Source organism: Nothoprocta perdicaria, unplaced genomic scaffold (assembly GCF_003342845.1).
Source record: "Nothoprocta perdicaria isolate Ctin4 unplaced genomic scaffold, notPer1 scaffold_0, whole genome shotgun sequence".
In the NCBI taxonomy this organism is placed as follows: Eukaryota; Metazoa; Chordata; class Aves; order Tinamiformes; family Tinamidae; genus Nothoprocta; species Nothoprocta perdicaria.
This window is the reverse complement of record NW_020454092.1, coordinates 9,519,583-9,536,664: the sequence shown is the minus strand read 5'-3', so window position 1 is coordinate 9,536,664 and position 17,082 is coordinate 9,519,583. Positions and strand designations below refer to the sequence as shown.

The window sequence follows — 17,082 nt, the reverse complement described above, 5'->3', positions numbered from 1 at the left end:
GTTTTAAAGAAGGAGACTCGTTCCCATTACCAACTCTTTAATTGCGCATGTGCAAAAAATGTCTGTTTCTACTACAGAGGGTACAATACTACTTTGGAATATGGACTGAAATAGACCATATGAAAAGCGTCATGTTGTAAATTCATCCATCTCATTGTATAATCCCATATAGCCAATATGAAAAACATGATCTAATTATTTAGCATTTGCATACAAATTACATATTTGGAGATTTTGTGGAATGGTTCCCTGTGTGATCCTGGGCCAGTTCTGAGCCTCTCTAAAGCTCTGTTTCCTTGTTTGCAAAACATATTCATTTTAATTATGCATGATGTGGTGGAGGCTTGATTAAGTCAAATTTGCAAAGAGCTTTCAGATCTAGAGATTCTATGCAGAAGGAAGACTTAAAAATAAATAAATAAAAAAGCAAAGCAGCATTTAAATCCACTTCCAAGCAGCATGTGCTCTGCAAGTCTGCTTCATACAGGAAAAAAGAAAAATGTATGGGCACTATTTTGCAGGAGAAGATTGCTTATACAGCAAGGATAAAACATGTATAGTAAAAATAACTTATCCACTTACTTCTTCCTTATTTCCAGGTCTGAAACGGGAACACATCTTAGGCCAGCTCCTAATACCATCAGGGATGATGTTAACAACACCGTTACTCTCAGACCTAAGATGAAAAAAACAACAGTATTTTACACATTAAGTCAGCAATAGAGAAAAAAACATAGTCTAAATATATACATTTACATGCAGTGTCATATAGTTCTCCATCTCTAATCAAAAACACTTTAATACTGACATGAACTACAAGTATATAGTGAAAGTCTGTATTATCTTCTGTGCCTTCCACTCCAGGATTACAAAGGCTTACACTTGGCATCCTGCTCCACAGGATTGTACCCAAAAGCTTAGCGACACTCTTGGAAATGAAAAGTGATGATAGAAGCATCATAAATGGGACAATATTTCCTTTAGAATCACAAGTGCCAGGGAACATCCTCTGATGCGTGACACAAATTCTGGTTAGAGCTAAAGAGCTGGACCTGTATGTTTAATTTTCCAGCTACTTCATCAGTGCACGTACAGAACTGTTACTGTTTTCTTTTGTAATGCTGACACGCAGTTCATCTCAAAGAAATAACTATTTTTTCAGCAGAAAAAATGCACGTATTTTTTTGTAGACCTTGCAATTAAAGCACATTTTTGCTGCACTCAGCTCAAGTTGTCAGAGACTGTAAACACAATACGTAAGAAAAAAGCTGCAGTTGACCAATTCCATGCAAATGCTTTTTCCTCATATTGCAGTTCTGGATCAAGAAGCACTTAGATCAGAAACAACCTATTTCAGTGCTATAATTCCATTYGCGAACAGTTTTCTTGCAGAGATGTTTCCATCTCCAGGACGTGGATGGAGAGCAGTCCCAACTGATGGATTTAACCTTCAGAGTCTTACAAGACTGGAACAAGATAATCCAATATATAATCCAATATATAACAATTAAAAAGCACTGMTATAGTCTGCCTCTCTTGAAATTTGAAAAAAAAAAATCACAACAATAAATGCTGAAAATAAAGAGCTTCCAAATTCTTAGCAGAATAACACATTTAAACAACAAGAGATACAAAGGGGTATTTCTTACATTTACATGAAACTCCAGTAATTATCCAAAACACAGTAACGACCCCAAAACCCCACTTAGACAACAGGCTGAGTTAAGCCACACAACAAGCCAGAAGTTCTGCTCAGACTTGCTCATCAGCTCTGCACTTAACCRCCACACACATTGCGGTTAAACTGGATTTTCAAGAGTCCCTGTTCAAACAGCCCTCACAGGCTCTCACGTGGCTCAAAAACCTGTTTTTGTTCTTCAYGTTTTCTGTGCAGCTGTGTGAGCTTTTACAGGCCGCATCAGCCTGTATTGCCCAAATACCTCTCAAAACATTAAATAATGTTTTGAAAGGAGTTAATAATTTGTATTGGGATTGCATATGTGATGTTGCTTATGCCCTTTTTCCCCCCGAAATGATTCTTTGTTAGCATTATTTTTATCCAGTGAGAATTTCTACATAATTAGCATTTTTATTGGTGGAAAGTCAAATTTAAAGTCCAGTTAAGAAGTCTTAACTGGAAAATCTGATGCCTTTCATTGGGAAGTGGAGCTGTAATATTCCCAGGAAGCTTTAATCTGTGTCCTCACCTTCTTACTCTTCATGCAGACCAGGTGCTCTCTAAATTATGTTTCACAAAATATTTCATGTTCTGCCTTTTAGGAGATTCGGGAAAAGGAGAGACAACATGGAAGTTCCTGGCCACATGACATAACAACAGACAGTCCAGATGCAAACCCAGGGTGCAGAAGTAGATTAGGGCTATAGGAACWTTCAGGTTGAATCATCACAGGACACTTGAGAGGCATTTCCAGGTCACAAATTCCCAYTTGACTTTTTATTTTTAAATCAATACAAAGTTATAAATTAAATGTGCATGGACTTCCATTAAAACACACAAAATTCAGTTAAAAAAAAAACCAAATTAATGTCAAAACTTTCCATCAGCACTATTTCTAGGCTTATCTTTAATGTCAGTCTCACAAGTCAGGTAAAGAGAAGTCATTATTTTAAAATAATCAGCAAGAAACTCACTATCCAGCTACTACGTTCCATCTTCCTAAACATTCTTTGAAGCCTGCATCTTGAAAGCTACGTACTGTGCAGTGCCTCTTTTAACTGTCTTGCTTGCATAGATGATRGGGTTTTTTTGCATATTAAGGGAAAACAAAAGGCCAACACACCTRAAAATTCCTTTGGTTAAATCAACATGCTAAAAACCATGACACCAAAGTAAATGAGGAAAAGGCTGCTGGACAAGAAGCACATATTAGATATAATTTTCATTGTTAATTCTATGACTTACTTCTACACTCTCAGCACCGTCTCTTTTCTTTTTTCCTTACTTTTCGACTTTCTGAATCTRTCTTCCATTTCATCATTGCTAGAAATCAGTCTGTTTTAGTAATTATAGTTATTCAAATACTTTTGCTTTGAACTTTGCAAGGGATGTTAAAAGGAATTAAAAGTCTTATATTACACAAAAACATGCAAAATAGCATTTTGAATTATTATGCATCATGGGGCCAATAAACAAAATTTATCAACCAAGTCCAAAAAGAGCACGTGAACATGCTTTAGCAAGACACTATTTSTCTATTTTAAAAGCAATTTAAACAGCCAAGATTTTGAGCAGCCCACATCAGCTTTACTAGTTTAAAAACAAAAGAATAGCAATTGATTGGGAGGGAGGCACTRTATTCATATATCAAAACCCCCAGACATTTTCCCTCCCCTGACATTTTTTACCCTCTTCTATCAGAGATTTTTGGCAAGCAGATGGAAAAGGAATAATTAAAATGGATTTTCTGCCAATGCAGGAAGTTTCCTGCTCTTCAAAGCCTTTCTTGCTGGCTGCTCATGCCCAGCTTGCGCTTGCTGGAGATTTTGGGGAYACCCTGCTCCATCTTCACTATAGAAACTGTGGCCACATCCTCAGTGGGCAAAGAGTACTGATAGAAATAGAGAAGTCCAAGCCAGCAGCAGAAATTCTCAGTTACTGATGAAAAGACACATTAAATATCATTTATGAAGATAATAATCAATATTGTTTAACAGCTTAATTCCTCCTAAGGCTAATAACACAGTCTGCTTTCCAACTTCAGCAGCCTGCAGTGCATTTGCTTTTTTTTCCCCCTTTTTTTTTTTAATATTCTTTCAAAAGACACATCCCCAAACTTTTGCCCACCACCAACTACTGGGTCTCCCTATCCCAAACTCCTGGCTATCCAACACAGCTCTGAACCCATAATCCTCAAAACTCTCCTGCAAAACACGTGTTTTAAGTTCAGCCAAGACGTAGGGCACTAGGAAGCCTAGATGTGACCTGTCCAGCTGGATGTGGCCYTTGGGAGGTCACTACAAGCCCTGTTGAATCAGTGGGTCCAGCAGCACACGCGGAGGCGAGAGCACTTTGAAGCACTTTTTATGGTACGGGAAGAGATGCTTTGCCTCCCCATACTGTATTAGTGGCAGTAATACAGTATGCCAGTATTGCATTAACTGATTTGCTATGTAAATCAGTCACTGATTTGCTATGCCTAGTTTAATAAAATACTTAATAAATAACACCAGGCAACTAGAATAAACTTATCATTTTAGCTTATTATACATGAGCAGTTTATCACGGAAAAAAAAAAAGAAAAAAAAAAGGATGATGTTTAAACCTTTAGGAATTATGACCATTTCTTCCTTCCCTTAGTCACCTGCAGTGACAAAACAYCACAAAAAACATGAACAAGACTGTAGGAGACAAATCCTCAGTGAGGGAGTTTTCACCATCCCTTGTGGAAGGGCTGTAGGATGCAGCCCACCAATGCAACAACCAGAACTGAACTTGCCATCTTATACAGGACACCTCTCCAGTGCATCAGTATTTAAGGGTTTTCTCTCTTTCAGGTGCAGACGTTAAAACCTGGCCATRGGAATACAAAAAGAGGACAAGGCTGTAGCTGGAAGTGAATGACGCCAGCCCAGCACATCTGCACGGTTTCCAAAGGGCAGGCTGGAAACAAGGACCATCCCTCATGACACTGAACTCCAAATATTTTAGTAGCGCTGAACTTCTGAACCGCTGTTTACAGTATCACAACCCCATCTCGATGCACGGTCATCAAGTAGTTGGGAACACAGCAATTTCCATGGCAATTCCAATAACTTACTCTTAAATTGTGCTTTTCCTTCCATTTAAAACAAATCCAGCTTTCAAGCACTAATTTTTCTTACGTTGAAAAAAGAAAACAAAACAAAACATAGGATCTTGGACCTTTCTTTCTGTGAAAATAACATACAATAAATTGCCTTTATTCATTTCACTAAACAATAGTGACAATAAACAATAAACAAGGCACTAAGCTCCAAGTCTTTCATGATTTTTTTTAGTCCTGGAATCATTTTTGTGCATCTTGTCCAAGCACAGCTCTCACTATTCAAGTACGCTTTTTAAACTGGGAGGGTTTCTTTCTTGCAGTCTCTGTTTTGTAGGAAGGGCCTATTTTATTTTCCTTCTTCATATATGGCTCTACATTTAGCCATATCAAATGGAAGTTTGATTAAACATCACCATTATCAGGCAATCCTTAAAGCTTTGCATGACCACACCAGCTTTATTATCTACTACTCCAGAATTTTTAAAAATGTAACTCTAATAAAATTATACTAATATCCATCCCACTTATTATCACAAAATCAGTTATTTTTGCTACGATTCTAAAAACTGCTATTTTGCTACTAAATACAGTGAATAAAGTGTTTGTCACACTTTGATGTTGCCAAACTCTTCCTTACTTCTCATTAAAAACGGTAAGCAGTAGTTGTTTCCGAAAGAAAGATCATTGAGCCAATCAATATAATTCTCAAAAGAAAAGACCTTTTCCACCACTTTAAATAGATCTCACAGTTGAGATAGGGTTCCCATCTTGCTGTTAGCACATAGGGAGAAAAAAAGCTTGAAAAATCAGTATATCAGGTCTCCTCTGGATTCCACAAAAGCCTTTGATTGCAGAGGAGCATAAATTATATTTGGAAGCTCAACGGAAAATAAATACATTCTCCAGAAGAGCATCAACTACACCTGGAAGTAACAAAACCTGGTTACCACACAGAGAAACTGGGCAAGAGAGAACAAACTAACAGGTCACATACAGCTGATGGGGGAGAAAAAAAAAATTTTTAAATATACACACACACACATGTGTGTGTGTGTATATATATATATATAAATATATATATATATATATACACACAATATATATATATATGAGTCTTATTTTGATAGTCAGGATGTCATGGGCTGGGGTTAAGGTCCAAACTTTCTTGCCCTCCTTTTTCTCTGGATACCTAATACTGGTATGTCTATTATTGCCTTGTCTTTTTTAGTAGTGATTTCAAATTAAACTTAAACCAATTGTTTTCCATCCATTTTTGTTCCCCTGTGAGACACTATCAAAACAGCATCTGAATTTCAGTTTACGAGGTTTAAAACTTGAGCATTTTTTTAATTGAAAAATAAAACATCTTCCTGTTGGCTTCATTCGCATCTTCCTGGTACCATGCAGCGAGAACCAAGCTCTATCACAAAGGACCTATTCAAAATAAACTAGACCCAAACCCCTCTTGTTTAAGCACAAGTCGCCCTGTTCCTGTACAGATGCTACAACACAGCCCAGCTCCGCTTGCCCAGGGCAGGATGCACTGGCATCCATGGCAGGATGCACTGGCATCCATGGCAGGATGCACTGGCATCCATGGCAGGATGCACTGGCATCCATGGCAAGGACAGATTCTACTCAACTCTGCTGGTCCAGGTTCAACCTGGTGGCTTGAATGGCCTGTTCAGGCAAAACAGACACATTTCAAGGGCTTTTTATAAATACTTAGTTAATGCTCTTCAGGATCAACCATGGCATTTGGAGGGGGGCCACTGCTCTTCATAATTTCTTACAGAATAAATAGTTAACCTGACAACATTCAGGCTGTCAGGAGGAGTTTGACATTTCTTGTGAACTTCTATTTGTGAAATTTAAATTTGAGGGAACAAATAAAACAACTTCCAATAGAGGTGCTTCTGGAGTTTATACAGAACTTCAAATCAAGGTCCGAAAGAACTAGCCAATATTCCCGAGCTGTAATCCCCAAAGAGATGGGCTAATCCATACAGAAGTCCCAGTCAAATATGGAACAAAGASTACTGTCAGGATGAACATCTGACCTATAGATAATATTATTTCTGCTACTACCACTCATACCAACAGAGCAAGACTGCATGCAAAATTGAAAATAGGAGGTCCAATAAGTACTGTCACCACATGCACCCTTTTCAGGATAATTTTCAAAACATAAAAAACATATTTTACCAGCATAAATGGTTTCAGGGGGCCTCTTATAAGGACATCATCCTTTATATGAGATTGGGCAAGAATCTTGTAGAAGATGCTATCAAAAGGAGAAGTTTTGAAATACAGAATTTGTCAAGTATTTTAGAGAGAGAAGACTGTCATCTGGAGGGAAATGCCTGTCTAACAACTGAAACAATTTTGGAAGACACTAGGAACAGATAATCATGAGAAGCAAAGCTCAATGTAAAGCAGTTGACAACTATGAAAAACACACTGTAACCCTACTAATCTTGAACCGCTTCATCTTTATCTGGATCCTCATTATGGAGCTAAAATATTTATGTATTTACTTTCTAATAGCATAGTTCACTCGAATTCTATTATAAATACCTTTCCTTGCTTTACCACATTTTATCAACTTCTCATTTTTCAGCTGGCACCAGATATACATGTTTGACTGTACCTGGTGCAAGGGAGAACAAGAGATATCACAAGCACGCCAGGAGGACACAGGCTGCTTTTCTCTCATTTGCATCAATAAGGTCAAGCTCTGCACTAATGCAATCAGTCGACCCCCTCTTTTTTAACACTATCCCAGCATATTAAGCAACCACATAAATAATCCCTAAAGAGAAGATGTCAAGAAAGGCATTGATTAATTCTCCAGCTCCCTACTCCTCTAAGTTCTGCTGTTTAACACTGAGTGATCCAAGTTCTTATATGGCATCTCACACAATTAGCTTTTTAACAGGGATCCTATCGGGGTCGGGGGCAGACTACACTAAGTCCAAATTCTAAATATCTGATATTATGCAGCAACTCCAAATTTTAGTACTGTAAATACAGAAAGTTGTTCTTGATTTTAAGAACTGAAGAGGCTTAATCTGAGGTTTAAGGTATATAAAAATATATTCTACAAGCATTGAAATTTCCTTCACTTGTCAGCTAAGGATTTTGCAGGATCCTAATAATTTAATKCCAATAATTGAAAACAAATGGTAAAAAGGCAGGCCAAAAATCCGGAGTGCAAGTCTCCACAAATGTAAATTCTATTTATCATTCCAGAGACTGACTTCTTCCCTGAACCATAAAGCACCAAGTTGAATAGTATCAGCCTCTTCCAGAATCACTTCTAACCTCTTCACTAAATTACAGTTTAAAATAAAAGTGAACTTCAGTTTAAAATAAAAGTGAACTTTTATTTTAAAGGTATGCTCCTTAGCTTCAAAGGAGATCAATTATTTCAGCAGTTTATTGATGCTATATGTTTTACTACAGACTGTCTCCATTTTATTTGCAGCCGATCCAAGTGCTGTGAAGCTCTCTTGAATGTTATACAGCACCTCCGAGAGGAGAGAGTCTGGGGCAGCAGAACACACCTTACGAAACCAGGTAGGTTATTTCTGCTTCTCTCCCCTCTGTTCCCCCTGTCTTCTTCATTCAGGCCATAAGTTTAGAAACAAGAACTGGCCAAATGGCATCTTCACTTCAATTCAGTGCTGAGATGCAATTAGAATAAAATACACGCACAAGCTGTTCTTCCTTGAGATATCTGATTTCCCCTCTCAACCCTGATATTTACTGATAAGTAAATTTGCCATGATTTGGGCAAGTTATTTAATCCATCTCTGCCACATTAAAAATGAAAAATTAAAGATAATTGGCCCCAAAAATGCACATGTGCAGGAGAAATAAATAACCATACACCCAGACCAACCTATAGAAATATTATGTAGTTGGAGGACTAAACCAAAACTAAATTTGCTTACTTACTTGAAAACTAAATCACAGATGCTCATTAGCAAGTTCAGAGGAAGCACAAGAAGCCAAGTCTTAAGTAGAATTCTTATGGTTGCATTTCCAGACAAATTCTGGAAACTCAGGCTTCTTTCAGTACTGAACAGAGGAGATGAAACATTTTTCATTTCTCTTCCCACTCACTTTAAGGAGTCTCGATTGCACAGCAGGCTTAATCACCATGTAACCAACTTCAGATCCTTGCTTGTGGCGACGAAGGCAAAAAACAGCCTCCTGTGTGCACATCCCTCAGGGAAGATGCTCCGTCATTATCCTAGTGGTACCTGCCCACCCCACACAGYGGTGCATGAAATTCCTCATTTCCAGAAATAAAGGAATCCGCTTTGCCACAACAGAGCAGCAAGCAGCAGCCATGCAGCAAGGGCTGACAGCAACACCAAAAAMCACCATTTTTGGGACACTAAGAAAAAGATTCTCCTTTTTACCATCCCTGCTGCAAGACAGGGAAGAGCAGCTGTAACAGTGTGGTCAACGAACCGCTCATGCACATCTTGTGACTTTTAGGGAAGGTCACTGGACWCAGCTTTTAACTTTCATGTGTTCAAGTGCCTTTCAGTTCCTCTACAACTACCRCCACAGTTCAGATAAAGATAGTCCTAAAGGCATAAAAGGGATAGAGTCATTACTTTTTTTTTTTAAACAAGCTTCTGATCAATTCTTAAAGTTCATGTGATTAAATAATTAAACCTTAATATCTCTGCCTTTCTCAAACATTCAAAGGACTGAGAGCCATCAAAAATAATGAAATAATGACAAAAATATTTCTAAATGCAGTTTTTTATTTGAGGTATTGCATTCCAGAAACACATCAGGAAGTTTTCCAAAGAGCAGAAGACATCTCACTTTCAAGACACATTGCTCTCTCCATGTTGAGTCATAATGGTTTCCAGCTTTAGAAAGAGGAAATATCCGAAACCTTTCTCTCCTACAAATCTGCATGAGAAAGCTGAATTTGCAGCTTTTGAGGAAGTTCGAGCATTCATCACAAGCTTTGGCAAACAACCTGCTGGAGTTACAGCACTGCTAGAGCCACATGCACGTGAGAAGCACTAAGAAATAAAAATGTGACCAGAAGGGATGGAGCAGTTTGGAGTGACACCAGTTGGACAAAGTTAAAGTGAGCTACCAGTTCACTCRCTCCTCCATAAAACTGAAACATTTCTTAAAGAAACTTCTCCCAACACTGTCTTTGGTCTACGTGGTTGAGGGCGCACTGCATTTCCATTGGGAAAACACACACACACACAAAAAAAAAAAGACAAGATCTGCAAAATATTATAACAGAAAATTACCAAAATTTCCCATTTGTAAACTTATATCTCCTAACTTCATCAGTGATTTTATATTTTTAAATCAAAAGTGTTTCTCTAGAACTTTCAGACTAAACTTTCACAGTGAGGAATACCAATTTAGGATACGTGCAACACACCATCCTCATCATCAGTTCTGAAAAAGCAAGCAGGCTGTGCGAGGCGGCGCGGGGCCTTTTCTCCTGGCCGCCAGCTCCTCTCGTTCCTTCACCCCTGCTCTCCCATCACTCCCTTCCCTCCAGCTCGGGATCTCACTTCTGCATTTAAGCCTCCTGGGTCAGAACTGCTACCTCATCCTCTATCTCAGCCCTTTACCTCTGCCTTCTTCTTCCTATCAATACAAGGGCCTTTTTCACCTCTAAGTCTTGGTTCCTTCTTCTCAAACCTGTTCAAACCCAGTCTCCTCCTCAAGTACAAGAGGGAAGTGAGAGTGCAAGCTAAGCAAGCCACGACAGCAAGGGGACACAGGTGAGGCAGGAGAGGAGAGACAGCATCTCACCTAGGTAGACTTTGGTGCAAGAGAGGTAGTGATGGGGAGCTAAAAGATGTATGCATTTAAAGGGAGCAATGCTGATACTTTATTTCCCTGGGAATAGTAGGGCAATCTCTGTAGTCATCTGTTGGCCTAATATCCCCCTGGCAGGGACTGTGTTCTGAGCCAGTTCTGGGATGCTGGCGTGCTTTAATACAGCTGGTGTTGGCAGTTGCATAACACAAGTAATCATATTTTATGCTGGTAAATGGTTTATCTGTTTATCAATTTGATCAAATCAAGGTGTGGCAAACTACATACCCAAAGCTCTATGTGAATGTATGTTCAGTGCACCAAAGCAAGAGTCCACAGCCATTTCTACCCTCACATGAGCTACTTCATGTTAGGATTTTGTTCTCTATTGTTTCAAACCCAGAGCAGCTTCCTGACACAGTACAAAGCAGCAGTTGGGGGTGATGCCACCTTCCACAGAAAGAGCTACTTCCAGAAGTCATCTGTCTAGAGCCCTGACTGAGTAGAAAGCACCAGCAAGGCCCATCAGGAGGCATGGGAACCACTGCTAACACTCCAGCTAGTACTGCAGGGATGAATCATAGTGGCACCAAGTTAACACAACTCATCAGACCCTAATTAAACCACTCCACGTTGCTAATCACTCTGTGCATCTCAAGTGGTCTTTTGCAGCAGCCTGACTCCGGGGAGGGTGGGCCAATCAATGCCCTAATGAGCCCTCACTTCCACGAGCCACGCAAAAGCTCCATGGACTTGCACTGCAGCCACTGTATAAACACACGCAATTAAGCAACAAAAGGCGAGTTTGTTTTGGTCGTCCTTTCTCCTGATGGTGTAGAGGAAAGGCATGGCTATACTCCTACACGCTAACTAATCGAAATAAGATTTTTACTAATTCAAGCCAATCAAATATCTGTTCTAGAGGGATTTGCAATTTAATTGCTTCTTTCACCTCTCTGTGTGAAAAGCAATTCTCCACATCATCTCTTTCAAAACTTGTTAGTTCAGGAAAATTAGTCCCTTTGACTAAGTTTGATAAGTTTGGATCGGTAGCATTTGCAAGCCAAAAAAATATCTATTATTCATAGCATTTAGTAAAATATTTTCCCAAGATGAAAGAAAACAGTCTGGAGTAAGAGATATTTGCCTTCAAAATTCCTTTGCATTTGGTTGCAGTGCATTAACCACTTGCCTTTCCACCATGTAAATACAGCTTTCACTTCAAATAAGTCAGGACATTGTCTTTCTCATTACCGAAGCACTAAGTTCACATTCACCTTGTCTTAAATCCAAAAGTGCCTTCTGAAGCTGCTGCTGTTGCAGTTAATAAGACCTTTCCCATTAATATAAATGTTAGTGAGTAAAACCAGTTTCATATGATAAAAGTACACTTTGTAACCTGAGGATATTCCAGTCAAGCTCCAGAACACTTTCTTTTCTCACTGGCTCCTTGCCATTCTACCCACATTTTCATTTCTACCCAGATTTTCATTTCTGTAAGTTTTCCCACAGATATTTCTCTCCTGTAGACTGTATTTACAGGTGAGGTCTACAAGTCCTTTTAGTTTAATCTTCCCAAGTTACGGCCTTACTATCTTATACCTACTTTATGCTAGGAATTTTTAGTTGAGACTCATGCTTAAACTTGACCTATGAACTATCAAATTGCTTGTTTTGAAATATCAGCCCTATCTCTTGCAGTAATGCATCTAAGAAAAGTCTGTTTCTGAGCTCATGACAAACARGAGATGAACATGTGTTTCCTAGCCACAAGATGACAACTCTTAAGACTTTTAAGGCCAATGATTTGTATATTTATTTTGACGTGTCTGCTAACCAAAAAAAAGTGCTTGTGAGATGACTTGGGACTCTACAGCGATGTGAATAATTCTACTAAAAGTCAGTATGCTGCTGTAGTGCCACCATAGAAAATACTTCACACTATATCAGCACTGAACTTATCACCAATTGGATCTGCTGCRATTTTTTTAAGTTATTAGCAACATGCACCAATTTGTATCTACCACTACAAGGCTCAAGAGCCTGAATACCAGATAAGGACCTTGAGAGGCCTAGCACAACAGAAAACCAAAGAGAAGGAAACCAACAACGGGGGAAGATTTTCACATTACCRGCTATGTTTCCATTGGCCTTTGAAACAATCTCCTATTTATTGCTCCCTCTCACATCACTTAAAGAAGAAAACAAAAACATTCCACAAACACTTCCCAGATACGTATCTAAYATAGGGAGAGGACAAGATGAGCTCAAGTCTTTCTTCCTCTCCCACTGACCTTAGACTTGAATTTAAATACTCCAAAGGTTGCCAGAAATGAAGATCAGTGTTCCCAMGTTCGTAGCACACACTGACAATTTAGAAGCTTCAACCAGGAAACCTACTTTACAGAAGTCTACCCGTCTATCAGGTGTAGCTTATTCTTCATACAAAACAGTAACTAAGGCATTCTTATATTGGTAAGGCCCAATTTAGTGCTCAAACGTTCAATATTCATGACTATTTTGTCAGACTRCATTAAAAGATTTAACTTCACAAACCCCTTGTGAAAGAGAGAAGTACCRAATGTTTTATTGAGAAGGAATATGAGGCTCTGACAAGTTAAATCATTCAAGAGATAGCAATGAAATCAAGAGTTTGCTATTCAGGAAAGGTATAGCTATTCATACAAATAAAAACATTCACAATTTCAATAGATGCGTCAATCTCAGCTAAAAATGAAAGCTAAGTGATTGGTGATTTTTTTCTCTCTACCGTGTAATTTAATCACTAGGATAACAATGCTGTGTAAAATTTAATTTTAGTAAAATAAAGTGACTAAGAATGTTTACACAATCCACATAAGTGTATATCACCTCACAAAAAAAGTCAATAAAAAGAAATAGATTAAATTTCACATTTATGAGCAATATGTCAAATTTCTTCAAACTCAATATAGGATAAAGCTGGGCTCACTATACTCCAAACATTAATGTAAACACATCACTATTCCACTCAATTACTTTAATGTAAAATTATCATATAGTATTTCTTTCTTCACCGCCTTATCTTGACTATATGGATCATAATGAAGCCTGACACTCTGTGTTGCTTCTACAGCTTGTATTGTGGCTACGAAGTTTGGCTTTAAAGAAAAGAAAGAAAGAAACAGAGAGGACCAGATGACCTGATCCAGAAAGGTTTTTTTTTTTTTTTTTTAATTTATTTCAGTAGGATTTGGAYGTATAAACACCCTAACAGATCTTTATGTGTATGTTTACAGTTCCCAAGAAACGCAACACTGAAGGCACAAAACATTCATGAACACTGACGTATCACATGACAAACTGTAGCTAATTTTAAGTATGTAAACAAGGGTCCATTCAATATTGGGCTTCCTGAAATCAGGGGGAAGTTTGCCATTTAACTTCAGTCCTACTGAATCTCTAAAAGATAATTACCTTTTTTAAATGGGACTCATTTTATTGCTAAAATAAAATACGATAGCTCCACTGCACACTCCCTCCTTTGACCTTTCCTCACCAAGAAACCGATCTACCACCACATAGAAAGCACCTATAACTCTACTTACATAAGAACTTTTTCAGGTGTTTTTGAAGATGCAAAATGGCAAATTACACCTGCTCAAATCTAATACCTCAGTTTCAATAATTATTTAGCACTGTTGAGGACTAGAAAGTGTTACRGATGCTGCCACTGCCTTTATGACAGCACCCCATTAAAATGAGTTTGGAAAGCTCCCTCCACTCCCCCAATGGAAAAGAAAACACAGTAGAAAAAGAGCTCCTTTAGCCAAAGGAGGAGAGCAAGAATGGGGACAGGTTCATTCCCAAAGGGGAAGATGTATCCCTTCTGGACAATCTTTTCCCCCCAGTCTCCAGCTACATTACCTGTGCCAACTCCAAACAGGCCTGTGCAAAAATTCCCAGAAATAGGACTGACAGTCCGAGAGGGGAAAGGTCACAAAAAGCAAAGAAACCATTCGAAAACAACAAGCTGTAATTTCCAATTCCTGGATCCCTTATAGGCGGAACTAAGGATCAGCTAATTGTGGCTTATTCAGCACATCATTTACTAAAAATAAACACTCCTATCCTCTCTTCTCAGAGGACACCACCCTTCTCTGAGAAACCGTGTTGCAGCTGCAGCAGGCAGTCCGAGTAATGCTTCTTACAACCTGATGACTAGATTATTCAAGTGCCAATTCATGAATATTCAGCTTTTCAACTTGTATTTCATTAAAAGAAGMGGGGAAAAAAAATAAACACTCGTAAGCAGCAGCACTGGAAAAAGAAGTGGACATGCACAAGATACAACCAAAGTTTGGTAAAGAGCCAAATTTACCTTTCAAACTATATGCTACAATCAAATAACCAAAGATTTAAGGAGCTCAGTCTGACAACAGTAACTGACAACAGASAGCGATGTATCAATACCAACTGGATACACATTATTTAATCATAAAAATACAGGACTATCTAAAACAGAATCTCCTCTCAAGTTCTGACATGTGCCATCTCCAGGGTCATACTTCTGCTAGCTCGCAGGTTTGAGCTGCTGACACTTCACAGACACTTTTCTTTTCCCCTGACAGATTCCCTACTAGCTAACTCCAATGTCTGATGAATGAAACCAGAGAATAAATCTTGCAGTTTCTCCTTATTTTTTTGRTATGGAGGGTAAATTCAACAGAAGTGTGAGCATTATTCCCCAGGCATGTGAGGTTTTGCTCTTGCAAGGTCTCATCCAGCCACACTTACAGCTTCAAAGAGCCACAGACACCCTTCTCCTGCGGGCCATTGCTCCAATGAGCAGATCCATCTCCTCAATGCACCTCCAAACACAGGGTCCTGAGCACCACAAGAGCGTCCTGCAGCAGCGGCAGGAGCCAAAGGGACAAGACTCATCCACCACTTGCTAATGAAGACCATCAGGTTCGCTATGGGAGCCATCCAAAACAAGCTACATTTGAGACTAGGATACCCACCACCACCAATATTAGTCACATTGCAGAAACAAAACACATTTCTTCTGGAAAGTAATACCAAGAAGTCCTTTTGTGGAGAAACGTGTTCCATAACTTGGAGCCAACTTCATAGGAAATGAACATACAAAAGCACAGACTTAGTTCTGCAAGCGGAGGTTCAAGTTTAGTATTATTTCCTTTGTAACACAGAGTCATTGCCGCGCTGTGCAAAACAAAATCACCACAGTTACAGCTTACTTTTTAATTTTAAGGTGATTAACAGGACTATTACAGAGCAGTCTAGACAGAAATGGCTGACTTAAKACTAAATTGCCTGAAAGCAACCCGGCTCTCTAGGCACCATGGAGTCATTTGGAGAACATATTTGAAGTCCAAAGGGTTTTATTCCTCCCAGCGTCTCTTCAGCTATAGGAAAGGCAACTTCACTGCTTCAAAGCACATGCCTTTTAAGCAACAACCCCTCCTGCCTTCCTTCACTTTCCCCCTTTCACACTGCAGAAAAGAGTTAATAATTCCTAAATAAATGGAAAGAGTAGCACTTAACACCAAGATCCACGAGGATGCTTAGTCTCCTATCTTCTGTTTAGAGGGCCTGTTTGAAGAGGAGTTAGAAAAAACAAACAATTCTGTGGATTTAGGCCCAAAAGCTCAAGCAAACACAGGCACTTTTAACGCCCAGGTGCAGACCCCAGGGCGACCGCTCACACAYGGAATAGGCCTTGGAGAGGGTCTCCCACCACAACCGCTGTCTCAAGGAGTAGGCCACAAAAAGCTACTGACCCCAATGTACATTAGAAAATTCTCCTTCATTTGACTTCTGTGGAGAAAACAAAACAAAACCCTGACTGAGCACAACTTCTGGGTTCGTGTTGGCCATCTCTGCTTCCTCATAGCACACGACGAAAACCAAACCAACTTGCTGCCCGCTCGGTGTTTGAGGTCCAAATACCTTTCCCGTACAGGGCCGCCACTCCCAGCACTGCCATAACTTGACCCAAACCTCAGCACGAGTGTTTGTCCTTCAAATGTTCAACAGAAACCCCAACACYGCTAACGCAGCTGGCCCCAGGAGAGATGTCTGGGTGGAAGCACCAGCAGGAAGATGGTTCCTCATGGAGGCCACGTAGGTGGAAKCTTGGAGAAGAGGCCACGATGCAGTGGTGGCTTCTCACCTCTGCTACCACCATGGCCATGACCACGACCACCGCACGAGCGCCCGGAGCCCCCGCGCCGCCCCGGCCCCGCTCACCCTTCTTGTCCATGAGCCACATGAAGAAGAAGCAGGGCGCGAAGCCGATGGGCCCCCAGAAGACGAGCAGGGCGATGTCCCAGCTGCTGAAGCCGAAGGCCAGGCGGGCCGAGTTCTGGATGGGCCCCCAGCTGTTCCACACGAGGCCCTGCGCGAAGCCCAGCACCGAGAAGAGCAGCAGCACCAGCCAGCGCCGCCCGTAGACGCGGCCCGCGGCCGGCGCCAGCCGCCGCACCGGCACCGG

The 17,082-nt window shown here is 39.9% G+C and overlaps 1 protein-coding gene across 1 annotated transcript in view; it reads right to left on the bottom strand.

Moving 5' to 3' along the window:
- Positions 1-17,082, bottom strand: part of DIRC2 (disrupted in renal carcinoma 2) — a gene marked incomplete at its 5' end in the record, with an annotated part of 58,071 nt that extends 40,989 nt beyond the window's left edge. Inside the window, 2 exons of the mRNA XM_026045332.1 lie at positions 583-676; positions 16,839-17,082. Of these exons, the coding sequence (XP_025901117.1) occupies positions 583-676; positions 16,839-17,082 (338 nt within the window). The remainder of the gene's footprint in view (positions 1-582; positions 677-16,838) is intronic.